General features: G+C 43.1%; 1 protein-coding gene across 1 annotated transcript in view; it reads right to left on the reverse strand.

Moving 5' to 3' along the window:
• prmt3 (protein arginine methyltransferase 3) overlaps positions 1–21771 on the reverse strand; it is a 107761-nt gene that overhangs the window by 66082 nt on the left and 19908 nt on the right. Inside the window, exons 10-11 of the mRNA XM_055920620.1 lie at positions 17297–17396; positions 2972–3050 (exon numbers count right to left, since the gene is read on the reverse strand). Of these exons, the coding sequence (XP_055776595.1) occupies positions 2972–3050; positions 17297–17396 (179 nt within the window). The remainder of the gene's footprint in view (positions 1–2971; positions 3051–17296; positions 17397–21771) is intronic.

Below are 21771 nucleotides of genomic sequence, written 5' to 3' on the forward strand. Positions count from 1 at the left end.
GACTTCCCTACTGCAGTTTGTCGGTGGCAAACTTGCCAGAGTCAATTATTTGAAAGAGTCAATTTAGAGAGTATAAAAGTCAAGTAAACAAGTGTAAGTGTAATTTTAATTTGTTCACTAATGTTAGCTAGACTTACAAGTAGGCTAGTTCTGTTGTGATAACATTAGTTGTGTTGTGTCAGAAACAGGAAGACTGAATGGATGGTGACAGCTATGTGATGAGTGTCCCACGGGCTCCTCTGATTGGCTCTTCAGCCACGGTGACACCTGCCACTCACACCACCACCCACGACGACAGATTCGTCACTTAATTTCCCCCTGATTACTGGTTGCAAGTGAGTAATTATAAGGGCCAGGTGAGAGGAGGGGGATGCTGATTGGGCAGGAGTGGAACAGGCCTGAAAAAGAAAGGGGGGAAAGAAAAAGAGAAAGGGGCGGGAGAGAAGAAAATAGGAAAAATGCAAGGGAGGAGGGATGCTGTACTGTAGACGGAGAGAAAGAGAGAGAGAGAGAAAGAGAACGAGTCAGGGGGGGTACACAGGCATCCCCAGATTCATGGTTTTGACATCTGTGTCCTTCTCGACTCGCTGCTCACAGCCCGTTTGGGGAGTGGGGGGGTGGGGGGGTGGACGGACAAAAAAAAAATCCCTTATCCCTTGACGCTGGACGACTCTGGTGAATGGGGACACATTTAAGGATGAAGAGGAGGTTAATGTGCTGGGTAGAATGAGGGAACTTCTGAAACACACTAATATAAAAACACACACACCGCAGCACAGGAGATAGAGAAATAACACGCATGAAGGCACACATGCCCATCAGTGAGTTATAGTGAAATAAGACACCCCCAAAATTAGAGAATGCTTGACAAATAATGACTTCCAACCAAGAGAAATCAGAGAAGGTGGGGATTCAGTATCTTACCTATACTCTTTATCCCTCATTCTTTCTCTTTGTCGTCTGCTCCCCTCATCTGGCTCTGCCCCCTCTTTCCTCTTCATCTCATTCCATCCCTCTCTCTGACCTCTCATTTTCTCAATTTCTACCCTCATCTTAATCTCTTTCCTTCTCTCTCTCTAGTCTGCACTCACTTCTCCCCACCATTTTATCTTCCTGCCCCCCCCCCCCTCCCCTCTCTCCCTCGCCAGGTGTGTGACCTTTCTGCAGTAAAAGGCAGTGTTTCAGAACTACTCCTGTGCCAGGCCCTGTTTGTCACAAATCATTAAGCCTGGCCAGTGACAGACAGCAGCTGACCCTGAATATCCATATGCTCTCTCACACACACCAGTGCGTGCACATGCCGGCATGGGCTACACACATGCGGTAAAAATCACAAAAACACACAGGCAGAAAAGCTGTGAAATACTGTACTGTGTACCATCTGTCATCGTGTGTACACACTAGGCGATATGGACAAAAACTATTCTCAATTTTTTTTTGCTTGATAACGATAAATACAATGATTTGTTTCACTTTTAATGCACAGTTAATTTCCATTAGCGGCAGGGTTCTGGACTACCTTTTTCCAGTGCCTTTAAGAAGTAAGACAACTGAGATGGTATGGTTAAAAAAATAAGTTAGCTATTTCATAACATGTTCAGAGAATGCATGACTTATATTTTGCAACCTGTTCAAATAGGATCCAGAATGATCCGATTTATTTTTGACTCTTTAATCGTGATTTGTCCGTGATGGTCAGTCATGAAAAATCTGCGCACCGGAACAAAGTTCCTCGGTAGTCGTCGCGTCCCACAGTCTGTTGACAGATGCTACGCTACAGTACCAGTTATGTTATGTGTTTCTGTCCACAAGAGAATACTTTCAGCATTGCTCGTTCGGTACGCAAATCGAGAGGAAGAAAAACAAATGATGTGACGTAAGAAAAGTTGCTTCGGTAAGACAAAGACAATGTTGGTGTCTAATTTTCGATTTATCGTCCCTGCTCTAGTGTGCTTACACACACACACACACACACACACACACACACACACACACACACACACACACACACACACACACACACACACACACACACACACACACACATCAAAGAAAACCATAAATAAGAGAATAGAACTTTGCAATGCATCAACTGCAGTGGTTTTGCGCTTTAGTAAAAAATAAAGCAGTGAAGTCTGCCACAAGTGATTTCTCCTATAATTTATCACTCCCGTTGCTCCACTTTTCACCCTTTTCCTAATTTAAATCGATACACAGTAAAATGCAAAGTGGCATGCACGGCCGGAGATAAGGCTCTGGAGACAGGTACACACAATAAAAGGTTGTAAATGTACATATAAAACCACACTGAACTGGCATTGGATGGCTACTGCCTTCTACTGCACTTCCTACAGGGGGCATTCGGTGGACCAGTGGAACAATACTGAAGTGCGTGCGGTGTGGTGTGTGGGTGTGTACGCGTGTCCATGCATGTGTTTGCATCCCTGTCCATGTGTGTCCATAAAAGAAAAACAAGCTGCCTGATAGCTCTGCTCAGTCATTGAGGTCACATGACGATCATGCAACGTCTAATGCCATTTTAAGCTCCACCCACAATATCATCAACCACAATAGATAGGGCAACAGAGAGAGACCGTAAAAAACCTGATCTAGCATATCAAGTGTTTATGTTGTTGTTTTTTTTTTTTGGAGGAGGGAGTCTTCTTACTGTATATACTGTACATATACAGTAGGGTATAGGGTCGTTCTATATGAATTCAATCACTTTTGACTGACAATCATTTGATGTGATATTCCTCCTTAGTAGCTTGGGATAATGTCTCTAGTCAATCACTAAGACCAGCGGGCTGTATAGAACCATCATAAATGTGCATCGTTATTTTATTGTCCGTTTGTATCGTTCTTGTCCTTTTCTTAAATGCATATTTTAAAAAAGTGTACATGATAGTGCAACACATTTTTCCCAAGGGGAAAAATTAAGTAAGGTACAGAGTGTGTGCGCGTGACTCACCTGAGCCCCCCCCGGCCAGGTAGAGGTCTCTGGCATAGAGAACCGAATCCAGCATTGACTCAAACAGCAGGAAGTAACCCTGGAAGAGAGAGAGGACAGATCAGTACAATACAATGGTCAGGGAGACACGCATCGGAGGGTTGCTGTCAATATCTCAGGTGCCACCTACTACCGATGTGCCCTTGAGCAAGGCATTTAACTCCAGAGTTGACCCTGTGCTGCTCCCAGACTGTAATGTGAGTAATTGTGTGGTGGGGATGGGTACTGTGACAGTACATTCTAACACGTTTCCGTTGTCTCTGTATAATGGATCAATAAAGATTTGATTGTCTATTTCATATGATCTCGTCACGTCTTGAATTATATTTCGCTCTGGTGATTTTAAACATGGGAAAATATAGTCGAGCAAGCAACTGCAATTGAAATTCGAGGTGAGATTTAAATAACTTAATATAATAAAAATGTGACCAATTACTATCAGGTTTGGGCAAAGGTGGATAGAGTTTACTTAATATATGGCGCTGGTGTTTAACGTCAGGTCATCACCATCTGTGGTTAGTTTTGGTCACAATATTTTGTTTGGGTTAAGAGGGTAGTGTAGGCGTCCATCTGCATGAGAAAAGGAAAATGCAAAGAAAAGACCTGAAGCATTTTGAAAACTCTGGGGGTGTTTTGTTAAGAGGACATTTTACGCCAAATCAAGACATGGAAATGGTTACAGAAATTGTACCGCATCACTCCGCATCCAGGTATGAAGCTCTTATTATTAGTTAGCTACTAACGTTATTTAACTGTAATAAACATTGTTTTAAAAGAAAATGCAGGTTAGCTTCCCATTTTGGCTAGTTAGCTAGCTTGCAAGCTAGTTTGTTTTTGCTGACAAAGATGCTAACGTTAACGTTAGATAGGCTAGAGTAGCTACAATAACTGTTCTTCCTTCGTTGTATTAGCTAATGATGCTTTTTTGTTTTCATGGTGAGCAGTTGATCAGCTGAATGCCAAGTAATAGAGATTAGAGTAAGAGCGACAAAAGATCCGTTATTCCCATTAAGACTTAGACCAGTTCCACATCCTAAAATGTTCACAAAGATTTTGATGCATGTTACTTCTGTCAAGCCATTTTTCAAATATTGTCATCAGAATGGTCGTGTGTGTCACAGATCTCAAAATAAATATGAAACTATTGACGTGATTGGAACTCACATGCCAACACATAACAAGCAATAGACTGACAGTAGTGAGAAATATAAATGGTTTCAGTCGTGTGATTCTATTAAAACCACCAGTTGACTTTCATTGCTAATACACCACACTGACTTGATCTTCTCCAACACACACCGAGTATACCAAACATTAGGAACGCCTTCCTAATATTGTTATCTCCTCCCCTTCCGTCGACACTGAATGAAGTGGAGTTAACAGGTACATCAATAAGGTACCATAGCTTTCACCTGGTCAGTCTATGCCATGGACAGAGCTTCCTCTTAATGCTTTGTATACTCAGTGTATATACACTGGACCGAAAGAGAGAAGCATCAGATACCATGAACAGAGCAGAGGGAACTAAAGAGAACTCAAATGGCCTGCCAGAGACGGGTTCGTTTATAAATGTGAAGCAATCCATGCGTTTGTAAATGCAGTACTCGGTTCTGAAAAGATACGCCTCGTAACAAGGAATTTTAATGATTTGTACCAAGGAGACTTAAGAGTTGAATGCCTTCTTGTAAATTAGGCAGAATAACATTTTGTCTATATTCCACAGACTTTGGTCAGTCATGTGAAATCTAATTTTATTTGTCACATACACAGATTTAGCAGATGTTATTGCGGGTGTAGCAAAATGCAACAGTATCTAACAATTCACAACAATACACACAAATCGAAAAGTAAAATAACGGAATTAAGAAATATAAATATTAGGACAAGCAATTTCAGAGTGGCATTGACTAAAATACAGAATAGAATACAGTACATACATATGAGATGAGTAAAGCAGTATGTAACCATAATTAAAGTGGCCAGTGATTCCATCTCTATGAATATAGGGCAGCAGCCTCTAAGGTGCAGGATTGAGTAACCGGGTGGTAGCCGGCTAGTGATGGCTATTTAGCAGTCTAATGGCCTTGAGATTGAAAAACAGTTTATGTCTCTCGGTCCCAGCTTTGATTCACCTGTACTGACCTCGCCTTCTGGATGATAGCGGGATGAACAGGCAGTGGCTCAGGTGGTTGTTGTCCTTGATGATCTTTTTGGCCTTCCTGTGACATCGGGTGCTGTAGGTGTCCTGGAGGGCAGGTAATTTGCCCCTGATGATGTGTTGGGCAGACCGCACCACCTTCTGGAGAGCCCTGCAGTTGCGGATGGTGTAGTTGCCATACCAGGTGTTGATACAGCCCGACAGGATGCTCTCAATAGTGCATCTGTAAAAGTTTGTGAGGGTTTTACGTGACAAGCCAAATTTCTTCAGCCTCCAAAGGTTGAAGAGGCGCTATTGTGCCTTCTTCACCACACTGCCTGTGTGGCTGGACCATTTCAGATCGTCAGTGATGTGTACGCCGAGGAACTTGAAGCTTTCCACCTTCTGTTTCCATGATCAGCTCCTTTGTTTTGTCGACATTGAGTCAAAAGTTATTTACCTGGCACCACACTCCCAGTGCCCTCACCTCCTCTCTGTAGGTTGTCTCGTCATTGTTGGTAATCAGGCCTGTTGTGTCGGCTGCAAATTTGATGAAGGCGGCGCGGGGCCCCTGTGTTGAGGATCAGCGAAGTGGAGGCTGTTTCCTACCTTCACCACCTGGGGGACATTACGTCAGGAAATCCAGGACCCAGTTGCACAGGGTGGGATTCAGACCCAGGGCCTCAAGCTTAATGATGAGCTTGGAGAGCACTATGGTGAGGAACACTGAGCTATAGCCAATGAACAGCATTCTTACATAAGTATTCCTCTTGTCCAGATGGGATAGGGCAGTGTGCAGTGCGATGGTAATTGCATCGTCTGTGGATCTATTTGGGTGGTAAGCAAAGCACTTCATGCTGACAGAAGTGAGTGCTTACGGGGCGATAGTCTATTAGTTCAGTTACCTTTGCTTTCTTGGGTACAGGAACAATGGTGGATCAAGTGGGGACAGCAGACTGGGATAGGGAGAGATTGAATATGTCCATAAACACTCCAGCAAGCTGGTCTGCGCATGCTCTGAGGATGCGGCTAAGGATGCTGTCTGGGCCGGCAGCCTTGCGAGGGTTAACATGCTTAAAATGTGTTAATCACGTCGTCCACGGAGAAGGAGAGCCGACAGTCCATGGTAGCGGGCCGCGTCGGTGGCACTGCGTTATCCTCAAAGCGGGCAAAGAAGGTGTTTAGCTTTTCCGGAAGCAAGACGTCGGTATCCGCGACGTGGCTGTTTTTCCCTTTGTAATCCGTGATTGTCTGTAGTCCCTCCCACATGTGTATTGTGTCTGAGCCGATGAATTGCGACTCCACTAGGTCTCTATACTGACATTTTGCCTGTTTGATTGCCTTACGGATGGAATAACTACAGTTTGTATTCAACCATATTACCAGTTACCTACTTAAATGCGGTGGTTCACGCTTTCAGTTTTGTGTGAATGCTGCCATCTATCCATGTCGCTGCACTCGGGGTGTGTGAGGGGAATACTACTGATACCAGCACACCTCTTATCTGAACTACACTGAACAAAAATATAAATGAAAGATGCAACAATTTCAATCAGATAATAAATGAGTACGTAAGAAATCTAGAGCAGTGCATTACTTTGCATGAACACCTAATAATAATGTTTAGAATAATGTTTAGTCAACTAAATATGTACAATATGTACAGGAGCTCTCAGACTATGCTGCCATTACAGCACCATGGCAACCCTCGACAAAATATTTCAAGGCAGAAAATAACCAACCAAAAATATAAGAAATCAACATATTTATGAAGAGTGGGAGGGGGTTACTAATTGTAATTTTATGACCCTCTTTCCTTCCCACACCCGTCGTGGAGCACTCTCCACGTCCCCTGCCTTCAGAAGCCCCTCTGTCAAGGGGAAGGTCTGACCCTGGCGTGGCCCTGTGTTCAGCTCCACTACATAGCACATTAGCCCGGGTATTATTCCATTATTACATCTTGTTGGCTTCATCCTGACAAATGGCTTTTTTACCAAGCCAGCCTGCAACCCTTCCTATAGGCCTAACTCCTCCTCTTTTGGCTCGGTTCCACCTCAACCCCTAGATCCTTTACTGTTGCCCTTTGCTGTAAATAATATTGGTGTAACTCACCCTTGCCCTCCATGAGGCCATATTGCTTTCATTCATATCTTCACACAGTAAAGACTTAGATAGATGAAAGCAATATGGCCTCAGGGAGGGCAAAGTGGAGCAATCCCCATATTGCTTACACCAATCCAGTCCTTTCAGATATGTGCATACCAAAAGGGTAGGAGCTCAGGAAATGGGCTAGGGCCAGAACCTCTTTGAGAGAAGGAAAAGAGGAAGATGAGGAGAGGTGTAGTAGAGGCGCAGAGAAAGGGAGAGAGAGAGAGCAAACGAGATGGCTTCGGCCAGCTCCATAATAAATCACAGTTGATTATTCAAATGAAGACAACCTTTCAGCAGAAAGAGGAGAGAAGATAAGAAAGGGAGGGAGACAAACTACAATCGCCCCCATCTCATGGCCCATGGATGAACTGAAAAGATGATTGCCTCCGAATTCAAAGTAGCGTTAGGGTCTACATTGGTCCCCCTTTGCCCAACAGTAACCCGTTATTTTCCACTCCAGAACCAAAGTCCATATCTACTGACTGTATTAGTCCTGGTCTGTCCTTTTCTCAGAACCCCGGTCGTTGTTAAAACGCTCTCGCAATGTATCCCGACCTCGTTATTTAGAGCCCAATTTCACGGGACACTGCCTCACCTGAAGGAGAGGGAGGGGAAGAGTCGCAGAGGAAGCGAAACGTCCGGAAGGAGAGTTACGCCTTCCTTTTTCTCCCATAATGCTTTGGGACGATCCCTTCAAGCCTGACAGCGTGACTCACAATCCGACCCGGCTACGCCCTTCTCATACACACACACACTGTTTATTAGCAAAACACAGGATCCATCTCCACGTCACTGCACTGGGGGTGTGTGAGGGGAATACTCACATCTCGTATCTTAACTACACTGAACAAATATATAAACAAAACATGCAACAATTGCAAACATTTTACTGAGTTACAGTACAAATAAGGAAATCAGTCAAATGAAATAAATTAATTAGACCCTAATCTATGGTGGGCACAGATACTTTCAAAAAAATTGGTGTGGATTAGAAAACCAGTCAGTATCTGGTGTGATCACAATTTGCCTCATGCAGGGCAACACATCTCCATCGCATAGAGTTGATCAGACTGTTGATTGTGGCCTGAGGAATGTTGTCCCACTCTTCAATGGCTGTGCAAAGTTGCTGGATATTGACAGGAACTGGAACACGATGTCGTACACGTCAATCCAGAGCATGCCTAACATGCTCAATGGGTGACATGTCTGGTGAGTATGCAGGACATTTTCAGCTTCCAGGAATTGTGTACAGATCCTTTGCAACATGGGGCCGTGCATTATCATGCTGAAACATGAGGTGATGTCGGCGGATGAATGGCACGACAATGGGCCTCAGGATCTCGCCGGGATTCATTGGTGAAGAGCACACTTCTCCAGTATGCCAGTGGCCATCGAAGGTGAGGATTTTCCCACTAAAGTCGGTTACGACACCAAACTGCAGTCAGGTCAAGACCCTGGTGAGGACGACGAGCACACAGATGAGCTTCCCTGAGACGGTTTCTGACAGTTTGTGCAGAAATTCTTTGGTTGTGCAAACTCACAGTTTCATCAGCTGACTGGGTGTCTGAGCACAGACGATCCCACAGGTGAATACGCCGAATGTAAAGGCTGGCGTGGTTACACGTGGTCTGTGGTTGTGAGGCTGGTTGGATGTACTGCCAAATTCTCTAAAAACAACATTCGAGGCAGCTTATGGTAGAGAAATAAACATTAAATTATCTGGCAACAGCTCTATTGGACATTCCTGCAGTCAGCTTGACAATTGCACGCTCCCTCAAAACATGAGACATTTGTGGCATTGTGTTGTGTGACAAAACTGCACAGTCTAGAGTGGCCTTTAATTGTCCCCAGCACAAGGTGCACCTGTGTAATGATCATGCTGTTTAGTCCACTTTTTGATATGCCACACCTGTCAGGTGGATGGATTATCTTGGTAAAGGAGAAATGCTCAATAACAGGGATGTAAACTAATTTGTACACACAATTTGAAAGAAATAAGCTTAGTGCTTTTCTGTGGTTGTTCATTTCAGTATAAATGTGTTGCAATCAATGAGCTTGCTGCACCTTTCTACTGACAATTTGGCCCACTTTTCAGCAGCAAACTGCTCTAATTCGTCAATATTTGAGGGGAGGCCTCCACCAACTGTTGTTTTCAGATCATGCCATAGGTTTTGGATGTGATTCAGATGTGGACTCCTTGCTGGCCACTCCAGATCAGTCTTAACCATTCCTGGGTGGTTTTTGATGTGTGTTTGGGGTCGTTGTCCTGCTGGAAGACCCACAACCTTCAATGGAGTCCCAGTTTTTGGACAGTGGGTTGACCATTGGACTACAAAGCACCTGATAATCTAATGATTTCATGATGCCTTAAACACTGGACAAGGTCAATGTGTTCATTTGAAACAGGGAGGGACTACCTGTATTTGTCTAAGGAGAAATGCTCATTTTCCTTTGCAAAACATTTTGAAAGTTTATCGTTGAATAATCTCTATTAACCCAGAAGTAAAATCTCTCATAATTTGGTCAACTTCGTGATTAACTTCTGCGGTCATACTTGCAATTTACATAAATATTCAGACCCTTTACTCAGCACTTTGTTGAAGCACCTTTGGCAGCGATTATAGCCTTCCTGGGTATGACGGTACAAGCTTGGCTGAAGGGGAGTTTCTCCACTTCATCTCTGCAGATCCTTTGAAGCTCTGTCAGGTTGGATGGGGAGCGTCGCTGCACAACTATTTTCAGGTCTCTCCAGAGATGTTAGATCGGGTTCAAGTCCGGGCTCTGGCTGGGCCACTCAAGGACATTGAGACTTGTCCCAGAGCCACTACTGCGTTGTCTTGGCTGTGTGCTTAGGGTTGTTGTCATGTTGGAAGGTGAGCCATCGCCCCAGCCTGAGGTCCTAAGCACTCTGGAGCAGGTTTTCATCAAGGATCTCTCTGTACTTTACTCTGTTTATCTTTCCCTCGATCCCGACTAGTCTCCAAGTCCCCTGCCACTGAAAAACATTCCCACAACATGGCGCTGCCACCATCATGCTTCATTGTAGGGATGGTGCCAGGTTTCCTCCAGACGTGACGCATTCAGGCCAAAGAGTTCAATCTTGGTTTAGTCAGACCAGAGAATCTTGTTTTTCATGGTCTGTCCTTTAGGAGACTTTTGGTAAACTCCAAGCGGGATGTCATGTGCCTTTTACTGAGGAGTGACTTCCGTCTGCCATTTCTACAATAAAGGTCTGATTTGTGGAGTGTTGCAGAGACGGTTGTCCTTCTGGAAGGTTCTCCCATCTCCACAGAGAAACTCTGTAGTCAGAGTGACCAATTTAATCCATTTTAGAATAAGGCTGTAACGTAACAAAATGTGGAAAAAGTCAAGAGGTCTGAGTACTTTCCGAATGCACTGTATATAAAGCCCTTTTATGGGGGGGGGGAATCATTCTGATTGGCTGGGCCTGGCTCCCCAGTGGGTGGGCCTATCCCCTCCCAGGCCCACACATGGCTGTGCCCCTACCTAGTCATGTGAAATCCATAGGTTAGAGCATAATGAATTTATTTTAACTGACTGATTTCCTTATATGAACTGTAACTCAGTAAAATCGTTGAAATCGTTGCATTTATATTTTTGTTCAGACTATATTTTGTGTTTAATGTGTTTTATATTTTATTATACAGGGTGCATTTGGAAAAGAGACCTAGGTCTCAAAATGTATTCCATGTCAAAATGAAGGATAAATAAAAAATATGTGTTTCCACTCAATTAGAACAAGTACCTCCCAAATTAATCAATTGTGTCAGTTCTCGCTCTTTAAGTTGCATTCATCCTAACTACAAAAAAATCTCTTTATTTTTTACATTTGAAAGTTGTATTTCCAATTAATGGTGTATATAGTGAATAATTCAGTAGGGAGCTTTATGCTCCCATATGCCTCTTACTCATCAATGAGCTTCTCAGCCAGCTCCTAAATCAGCAGGGCTTAAGGTACAGTGAACTAACCAACAGACCAGTTAAACTACAACAGCATTCTCAGTAACGGTTACATAAATGTTTTACATGTGGTTGTTTATCTACCGTAGTTGAACGCACTGACTGAAGTCGCTCTTGATAAGTGTCTGCTAAATTACCAAAATGTAAATGTACGCTTGCAAAGCAGGCTGGGTATTATTCTAACGACCTCTGCCCCCCAAAAAGATAAACTCTTTCAACAAACTAAATTTGGTCACTTAATTTCTACAAGAATGAATCTGGTGCACATCAAGTTCAAACGAGTTAAGTAAATTTTACAAGAGACAATTACATTCAACCATAAAATATGAATTTATTGTGTAAAGTTAACACAATATAATAAAGCAAATCTTAAGGGTAGCCATAATCTTGTTGTTGTTTAGAGCCAGTATTCTTTATCCCTAGACATACTCATTTAGAATGCCTGAAGCTTTAACAGTGTGTGTGTTTGTGTGAGAAAGAGAGATTGTGTGCTGTGCGCAAATGTAAAACTTCCAGAACATCGATAAGAGGGAGTAGGCCTACTTGAACACTGGGAGCATAACTAGCTAGCAGTTAGTTACAGTTAGTTACTTTTGTGTTGTTTATGGTGAAAACACTATCAAAACAAAATGTCGTGTTCCCGTCCCTTACAATCAAACCCTAACTCAACGCACTGCATTATCAATGGAAAACTCTTTCTTTACGGACATATTTGAGCAAATTCGTTGCGACTAATCGCGATTAACTAATGCCGTTAACCCCTTACACTCGTGGGAATTGACCTATATGGATAGGGATACATTTAAATGTTTCTGACAGGAGAAATATGGAAACCATTTGCATAACTGTGGTAGCAATTAAAAGGGAACAGTTTGGAGATTATGGGGAAATTATTAGACTAAAGACGAAGACAACAATTCACCTGACAAGACTGAATCCAAATAACACATACTTTTCCGCATTTGTCGATAAGAACATCTGAAAATACTCTGGATACATACAGTAACATGACAAGAATATTTGTGGAAAATTTGGGGTAGGTGCAATATGAGACAAAAAAATGACAAGGGTTTGAGTGAGAGCTCTAACTGGTGTTTCCAAGTAGCCACACACCTCTCCAAATTGTGCACAGTTCCTAAGTCATTTCAATGCACTTTTATGACTCAAAGATGAGTCTTCAACTCTAAGTTTTAGTTTTTTAGCTCTCCTAGCGGTGTTGTTGAGGAACTACAGAAAGCACAATTGTAGTTGTTTTGTTTGGAACCCAGCCCTGCATCTCTGCCTTTACACTATTGTTGTTGTTTACACAATCCAAAAACGGTCCATTATAAATCGCAATCTAGGTCAGGTGGGCATAATTTTAAAGCTTGTAGTTACTATTGCCAACATGTATAGCTAAAATACAATATTTCAGTGTGCCGTTTATGATTAGGGAGGATGATTATTTGTTTTACGAGCATGGCCTTATTTCTATTACAGCATATTGGATGACTGTCATTCATATTCCATTCCCCCAGCTCAATGTAACATCGATAGGCTACTGAATGATACTCTACTTTTCTCTGTACCCATCAAGAGGTCCCAACAACCTAGCCTATGAATGTTTACAGCGTAGTTGCACAGGTCGAGCGAATTTTGAGTAATCGAGGTGACAGACAGTGACACATTCAATACTGCCTTGTACACTCTTGCCTGTGTCTAGCTGATCTAGGATGTATTCATAAGTCCAACAGTTGCAACTTCTATTAGACAAATTCAGTTATGTTTATCCCTGTTTTGTTCTGTTTGCTTCCATTTAAGAAACGTTTTTGAACAGAATCGGCGGAATGAACACACCCCTGATCACACGCAAAGAGCAGCCACATAAAAACAGCATGATCACTTTGCTTGTTGTATATATATTTCCTTCTAAGACTAATTCTTCTTCTGATCCTGTTTAATGCATGGGCATTTCTGTCCCAATTTCTGTACTGGATTTTTATTTATTTTATTTTATTTATTTTACCGTTATTTTACCAGGTAAGTTGACTGAGAACACGTTCTCATTTGCAGCAACGACCTGGGGAGTAGTTACAGGGGAGAGGAGGGGGATGAATGAGCCAATTGTAAACTGGGGATTATTAGGTGACCATGATGGTTTGAGGGCCAGATTGGGAATTTAGCCAGGACACCGGGGTTAACACCCCTACTCTTACGATAAGTGCCATGGGATCTTTAATGACCTCAGAGAGTCAGGACACCCGTTTAACGTCCCATCCGAAAGACGGCACCCTACACAGGGCAGTGTCCCCAATCACTGCCCTGGGGCATTGGGATATTTTTTTTAGACCAGAGGAAAGAGTGCCTCCTACTGGCCCTCCAACACCACCTCCAGCAGCATCTGGTCTCCCATCCAGGGACTGACCAGGACCAACCCTGCTTAGCTTCAGAAGCAAGCCAGCAGTGGTATGCAGGGTGGTATTACAGGTACTATTCTCTAAAATACACTTTCCCCCTAATTTATCAGTTACCAGTTCTGGCCATTGAAGGCAAAGGTCCAGGGCCTGTGGCCGGCCTGCTGGAGATGGTGGTCCTTTTCTCTCCTTTTTTGTTCAGAGTTAAGAGAGTAAGAGAAAGGTCCTGCTAGGTCACATGGTATCACACCTACACTAAGTGTTGCCTTGGAGGTAGAGAAAGTATTTTGTGGACAAATTTCAAATATCTTAAAACGCCTTTTTTAGCTTTGCTTTTCCTTAGGGTGCTTTTTAGTTGTTCAGTTTTGTCATTTTTATCTTATGTTTGTTCTGTAATAAACATTTCAGCTTTTCATTTATCGTTTTTTTATTTGTTTTTCCTGTGAAGCGCATTGTGTTGCATTCCATGTCTGAAATGTTCTGTATAAATAAAGCTTGATTTGAAAACCTTCAAAAAAAGGTTCAGCATGTGTGTGAATGTGCCTATGTTGGCGTTTTCAAGTGTTTGTCTCTGTGAGTGTGTATGTGTCACCATGTGTGTATGTGCCTATGCATGTGTGCGTGAGTGACAGTCAGTCCGACTGGGTGACAGTATGACTGATTACTGCTGTCCTCTACTTGGGCAGGTGAGACTCCTATTACTGATAATGAGGCTAGAGAGGAGGCTGCCATTCATTTGGCTCCACAGATCTACCGCACACAGTCAGTGTGTGTGTGTGTGTGTGTGTGTGTGTGTGTGTGCCCACGTGTTGAACTCTCCCCAAACAAACCCTGGTGCCCTCCAAAATGGACGTCTAGGAAAACTTTGCCCACCTCAAAACAAATCCTCGTAAAATAGGATAAAAAAATACCGTCAACTCTACATACCACAAACGTTAAGCCAAAGTCCTTCACGTCTTCTTTTTGCTTGATAAGTTATGAAAAGTGTGTTTTCCTCAATTCAATTACCTACCGCCTCCCGGAGACAAAATGTCATTTTCTGAAAGCCTTTCCAAGTCAAGCTTACCCTGCTTCATTTCCTTTTCACCGTCATTTGCTACTCACTTCCCAGTGACCTAGGCCAACCAATGGAATTAAGCTTCGCGCTCACATTGAAGAGACCTAGATGTGGATTTCAATATAAAAACTTCAGCCCCGAAAGTTTCTCTCCAGCACAATTTCACTACACCTAAAGCCAGGGGGATCAAGGCCACAAAACTGATTCTAAAGCCAACTTCACTCATGAGAGTCCTCCCCCCTCCTCCCATCAGAAAACAGTCACCTAGACCCATCAGACCTGATTGATCTCTAGGTAACAATCTTTATTTAGCTTCTCAGTAATTCAACCCCTCCTCCCCCCAGTCAGAAGTCTCTCATCTCTGGCTTCATCCCTAATGGAACCTTACGCCCTACATTGCAAACTACTTCTGATCAAAGCCCCGTGGCCCCTGGTCAAAAGTAGTGCACTATATATGAAATGGAGTGCCATTTAGGACACAACCCAAAAATAGAGAGAAGGAAGAGAGGAACAGAGAGAGGAACAGATCAATGCTTTGAGTTATGAAGCAACAGTGGCACGGCTAAAGGCCATCTCTCAAACAACACCCTGGCTAGGTAGACAGGCGACTTGTCTCACAAAATGAACCCCCCCCTCCACCTCACCCCCATTAATCACCAGCCCGAGTGATCCACTATCGTCTAGTCAAAGTGGGAGACGGCCAGAAGTTCGGACATTTTCTGATGGAACTTGTCACTTCTCCCTCGGGGTAGAGAGACCTTACTGGATGGATCACTTTACATCACCCAGTTAACTTGTAGTGTGTGTATTACTGAGTAGGATTCACCTAGGGCCAATATTTTCAAATCACACACTACGAGAAGTAGCATATGACAAATGTTCTCTGAACATAAAGGAGGCTTTCTTTGCCTTTGTTGACCAAATGTGATTATCTCAGAGATAAAATATATTTTCCACGGCATGGCTAATATGTTAAAAAAAGTACTCCAAATCAAACTGAATTAAACTGTGCCTTTAATATTCTCCTATCACTTCAAGAGTGAAAGGAAGCAGTCATGTTCTCTAGAAGTGTCTAATTTTAGTGATGTTTCTCCTGTGTAACCATAGCACCCCTTTGGCTGGTTGGCAGAGGTATGACCCATATTCCCTGTCCCCTGTTGAAAGCATTAGGAGGCTCGGGGTACTTGGCTGGCACTGCTCTCCTCTGTCCGCCCCTGTGCTCTTCGGGTGTGTGTGTGTGTGTGTGTGTGTGCGTGCGTGTACTTGTGAGTATGTGTTGGACTTCTCTCTGTGTTTGTGTGTGGTGTGTGGTGTGTGTGTGTGTGTATCCTCTGTGTGCTGGACAGGTCTGGGGGGCATAAGGGGCCAGTTTAATGATGTATTACAGCACGACACCTTGGCATGGGGATCAGCATAGCCCTAGGTTCTGCCAAAATCACTCTCGTCTACGAGTAAAGCAACTACACAAGGTCATCAAAGTAAAGCCTCACAACCAGGTATGTGTTCAGATGTACAGTGCTGCACACTGGTGATTGGCTAATATGATAAATTGTTAAGTTAGTAATATTGATAGCCTATAGATCAATCAAAGTCATGATGGCACGAACAAATTTGAGGTATTAAAATAAGTGATTTCTATCGCTCTGTTGGTAAACACTTGCATCAGATCACATCTATAAAGGACTGGTATTCTGATTAAAATCCATTGATGACAACTTGAAGACAGACCTTGTTGGGTCTAAACCGCTGTAAGACATGAGGATACATCAGTCTCTTGCTGTCAGGACTCAGACTTACTTCAACTTACCGCCAATAAGGTCTAACGCAGACTCAATGAATTTACGACTCTGCAAGGGCTGTCATTTCTCCACTTTACACAGGCAGATCCTAGGGCAGCGTTTTGGGCCCTGCACTCTTTGAGAAATGTCCACAGTCGCTGCGGTGATGAGAAGTGACAGGAGGATTCTCATATTTATTAGCGTTCGGTGAGCCGGTGTCATTAGAGATTCGCGTCACACTGTGAATTTATATTTCCCCTGGTAACGGCGTGAGATTCCGTGCCCGAGCAAACCGCAATGCTCCGTCTGACCCGGGGGTTCGGGGAAAGCTGGGGCGGGACGTGAGTGAGGACAGATACGGCCTGCTCATGAATTAAGGATGACTTCAGCGGAGTGTTCAACTTTCAACCCCTTCGTCCGTTTCGCCGGCGAGGACCTGGCTGATGAATGGGCATCAGTGCTCAGAGCGACACCAAAGATCTCTGCTTCCCTGGTTAACTATTTAGGAGGGGACATAGCCGGGGCTAATTCTATACATGCCATGTTTAAAATAGTCACTGCTGTTACTACTGTAGGGGAGGTTTCCATACTGTATGTTGAGATATTGTTCAGAGCAGTTAGAATAACAATATAATTTGTCAGGGTTTGCGGCATTTCCATTTCAATTCAAGCTGATTCAGGAAATCTTCCGAAAAAGATCACATTATCTTTGGAATGTCCATCACTTTTTTTTTACCACAACCTGTAATTAAAATAAACTAAAATAATGAGCGTGAACAGTGCACTGACCATCCATTCTGAGATGATGATGTCCACCTTCTCAACGGGCAGTTTGACCTCCTCTATCCTGCCCTTTATCAGAGTGACCCTGTCCTGCAGCTGGTTCGACCTGAGAGGAAACGAGACGGTAAAGAAAAAATGTGTCATCTTTCCTGTTCAAAACATTTTCATTGCAATAATGAAACAAGACAATATGCGATAGTCCAAAATTACAGCCAGAGATAAATTAAACAGTACATTCAGAACCTTAAATCCCAAAAGAACAAATTAAATGTTAAATAACAAACTGTTGGAGTGATGCTTTCAGCAAATAGGCCAAAACCATGGATCAGGCACAGTGTTCTACTCAACATGAGTTGTACTTTTACACACGCATTCAACTCCAGAATAGAATAGTTGTAATCGTGGTAACAAATCAATAGCTGTACTATTGTCTCCCAACAACACACAGCTTTTGTGTAATATTCTACGGTTAGGAATTTAAAGGGTGAGCTATTCTTATTAATCAAGTGGGCTATCTCTCAAGTATAAAAACAAAAAGTCCCTGTAGTTGAGGCACAACAAACAGTGAATTTGTTCCGACATATAACCAACCTACTACTCTAACATTGGTCAAAAGCCAAGCTATTTTGGGTAAGTAGAACATAATTGTTCCTCCCCTATGGCCATTCACACAGATTATGTGATAACAAACACCCAACCTGACCTCTGTGTGTGTGTGTGTGTGTGTGTGTGTGTGTGTGTGTGTGTGTGTGTGTGTGTGTGTGTGTGTGTGTGTGTGTCCAGAGCACGTGTGTACAGATGACGTGTGTGTATACACAATACATGCGAGTCCATACTGATGTGGTGACTACGAGAGTGCACCCGGTTTAAATGATCCTTCCTTTTCTGACCGGCAACCCAGGGTATCAATCTCTGTGCATATTCCATTATCGTGACAGCTAATGTTACTGGGGACAGAACAATTACTCACGGCCCAAGAGTGCATTTCTGCAGCGCTGATCCTTATCTTCCGCTCCCTCTCTCGCTCGCTATCGCGTCCTCCCAGAATCACTCTCTAACGTTCTCTCTATCCCCCCTCTCTACCTCCCTTCTTCTCCCTCCTTTCAGGAGAGGGAAACACTGTAATCTCATTATTGGGGTAATTTAGAGGACAATGTCAGGACGGGGGGGGGGGGGGGGGGGGGAGGGGCGTTGAGAGGTAGAAAGAGATATGACTAAAAGAAAGAGAGCAAGAGTGTGTGTGTATGTACATGTTAGAGAAAGAGAGACGGACATAGAGAGAGCCATTCATCTGGTTGCTTGTGGTGTTAATCCCCCCCCCCCCGTGGGTTAAATACACACGTCTCATCACCTTAAATCCATCTGTATCGGAGTAGCAGGATTATGCCACAACTCCCCCGGGGGTACAGGGCACTACAGTGAGCCCAATGATTCTAGCTTAATTACCTCGTATTTTTAATTGTGCGTCTAAATTTCTTTGTGTGCGCCTACATTTTTTCAAATTAGGTACACACGTGCTCCTTGTAAATAAAACGTAGTTGATTCCCCCAATGTCCTACAGTGAAAAAAATTGAATGTTACAGACACTCATTAGTCAGTTTATTAGGTACACCACCCTGTTCACAAAAATGGTTTGCTTCTACAGACAGACCACTGAGTATTAAGGTATTTTAACGTTTTATTGACACAATTAGGATAGTAATGTAGATGGGGAGATCGATGAGAGGGATAAAGCAGAGAATGTGAGTGGAGGAACGGGGGGCTGGGAATCGCTGCACCCAGGGACAAATGTGGTCTGGGGGCGGCATCACTACAACCAGGACAGCACTACAACTAGACCAGCCAACAGTACGGTTCGATTGTAGTTTGAGTGGAACATTCCTTTAAAACCCAATATGGCCGCCCTGGTGGCGCAGTGGTCTAGGGCACTGCATCGCAGCGCTAGCTGTGCCACCAGAGACTCTGGTTTCGCGCCCAGGCTCTGTCGCAGCCGGCCGCAACCGGGAGGTCCGTGGGGCGACGCACAATTGGCCTAGCGTCGTCCGGGTTAGGGAGGGTTTGGCCGGTAGGGACATCCTTGTCTCATCGCACACCAGCGACTCCTGTGGAGGGCCGGGCGCAGTGCGCGCTAACCAAGGTAGCTAGGTGCAAGGTGTTTCCTCCGACACATTGGTGCGGCTGGCTTCCGGGTTGGAGGCGCGCTGTGTTAAGAAGCAGTGCGGCTTGGTTGGGTTGTGTGTCGGAGGACGCATGGCTTTCGACCTTCGTCGCTCCCGAGCCCGTACGGGAGTTGTAGCGATGAGACAAGATAGTAATTACTAACAATTGGTTACCACGAAATTGGTGAGAAAAGGGGGTCAAATATTTAAAAAATATTAATAATATATATTTTTTAATATATATGGTTCAGGGTTCAAATCTCCATCAGGGTGCAGTCCCTAAAGTATTCCTATCCGTGAGCATGGCTTTCAGTGCAGCTGGTTGAAGAATTACACAACAACAGTCTAGCTCTCAATGCAACACTCGACTAATCAGACAATTCAGTAGGATTATCTGTATAATAGAATAATACACTGCAATAATTATGAGTTGTAATCTATCAAGAATCTCCCATTTTTCAAAGGCAATGACTGTGGTAACTTAACTCGTCCTGTTTTCTAATTTAAACATATGAGCGAACGAGAGAGAGATTTCTGTCTGGCAAACAGCAACAATTATAATGAGAGCCCAACCAATATTTTGGTTCACACACATTAAAAATCGTTAAATTTTGGCCTTTTAAAGCTTATATTGCTATCGGCCGATAACCGATATTCAATAAATAGGATGGAAAAAGGGAATCTAATGCTTATCTGAACCATTATCATGATGTGTCATTATTGTCACAACGTATGAAATCAACATTGGAAGAAGCATAGTTAATGGATATTTGTTATTTTGGATGGCAATTTATGAGACTTCAAGGTCGAAAAATGTAACTTTTTAATTTTCCGGCAACTTTTTAGTATTTCGGCATACATATCGGTATCTGTAAGTTTTGCCCCCCCCCCCCCCCCCCCAAAAAAACAAAAAATCGGAATCAGACCCAAAATAGCATATCGGTCATAAGGCTGTGACAGTAATTGAATAACCATGTAACTGACAGTGGACGGAGACTGTCATGAAAATAATTGTTTAATTAGGCTTAAATTCATTCTAGTATTTTATTCACTTTATTTTCATGTAGATAAACTTTACCTAATAGCAGGAATGTTTGCTAACTTTGTTTATTACACTTTCTACATCTCCTCCTCTTTCCAACTTTCCTTTGACGCTCGAGCAGCTAATCGCGCAGGGGTGTAGAATGCTATAGGCCATGGCACTGCAATAACATTTTATTTGTTGATGTGTGGAGTTGATGGGTGGCTCGTTTTGATTGCTTACTTGTAAACAATTAAATCTATCTTTTAAAAAAGGTTGGATGTGTCTGACTATTCATTAATTATACAACAGCAGTCGACAAGGTTGTTCAGGCTCTGAAGCCTATAATGAACTAACTGTCAAATGGACAATGCGCCAATCCTCTACAAGATGGCATGGTACAATTTCATACGGAATCTTTTCTTATTTTATAGACTAATCAACGCTGATCAGGTCCAGTCCTGACAGATATGCTGTTGTAGGCGAGACGACAACAAAAATTGCCGCCCTCCTATCCCTGCAAAGTAGAATAGTAGCCTATGAACGCCCATGTGGTAGCCTACCATTTGTAAAACACGCAATTTACTGTTTATCCCGGTCATCTGGTTACATTCATTTATGTTAATCCATGTATTAATAACAGTAATTTACCGTTCTCATTTTCAGAGTGGAAACGTTGTTAGCAGAGTTCAAAACCTGCTACACTTGTGAGAAACAAGTTTAGATTTTTTTCACTCAACACAATCTGCTAAATACAGTGCATTTGGAAAGTATTCAGACCCAATTACAGCCTTATTCTAAAATTGATTAAATACATTTTTTTCCCTCATCAATCTACACACACACACACACACACACACACAATACCCCATAATGACGAAGCAAAAACAGGTTTATATATTTTTGCAAATTTATTTTTTTAAATTAAAATGAAATATCACAGTTACATAAGTATTTCAGACACCTTACTCAATACTTTGTTGAAGCACCTTTGGCAGCAATTACAGCCTCAATTCTTCTTGGGTATGATGCTACAAGCTTGGCACACCTGTATTTGGGGAGTTTCACCCATTCTTCTATGCATATATTCTCAAGCTCTGTCAGGTTAGATGTGGAGAGTCGCTGCACAGCTATTTTCAGGTCTCTCCAGAGATGTTCGATCGGATTCTAGTCCAGGCTCTGGGCCACTGAAGGACATTCATAGACTTGCACCAAAGCCACTCCTGCGTTGTCTTGGCTGTGTGCTTAGGGTCATTGTCCTGTTGGAAGGTGAACCTTAGTCCCAATCTGAGGTCCTGAGC

The sequence above is a fragment of the Salvelinus fontinalis genome, chromosome 4 (assembly GCF_029448725.1).
Source record: "Salvelinus fontinalis isolate EN_2023a chromosome 4, ASM2944872v1, whole genome shotgun sequence".
Taxonomy (NCBI): domain Eukaryota; kingdom Metazoa; phylum Chordata; class Actinopteri; order Salmoniformes; family Salmonidae; genus Salvelinus; species Salvelinus fontinalis.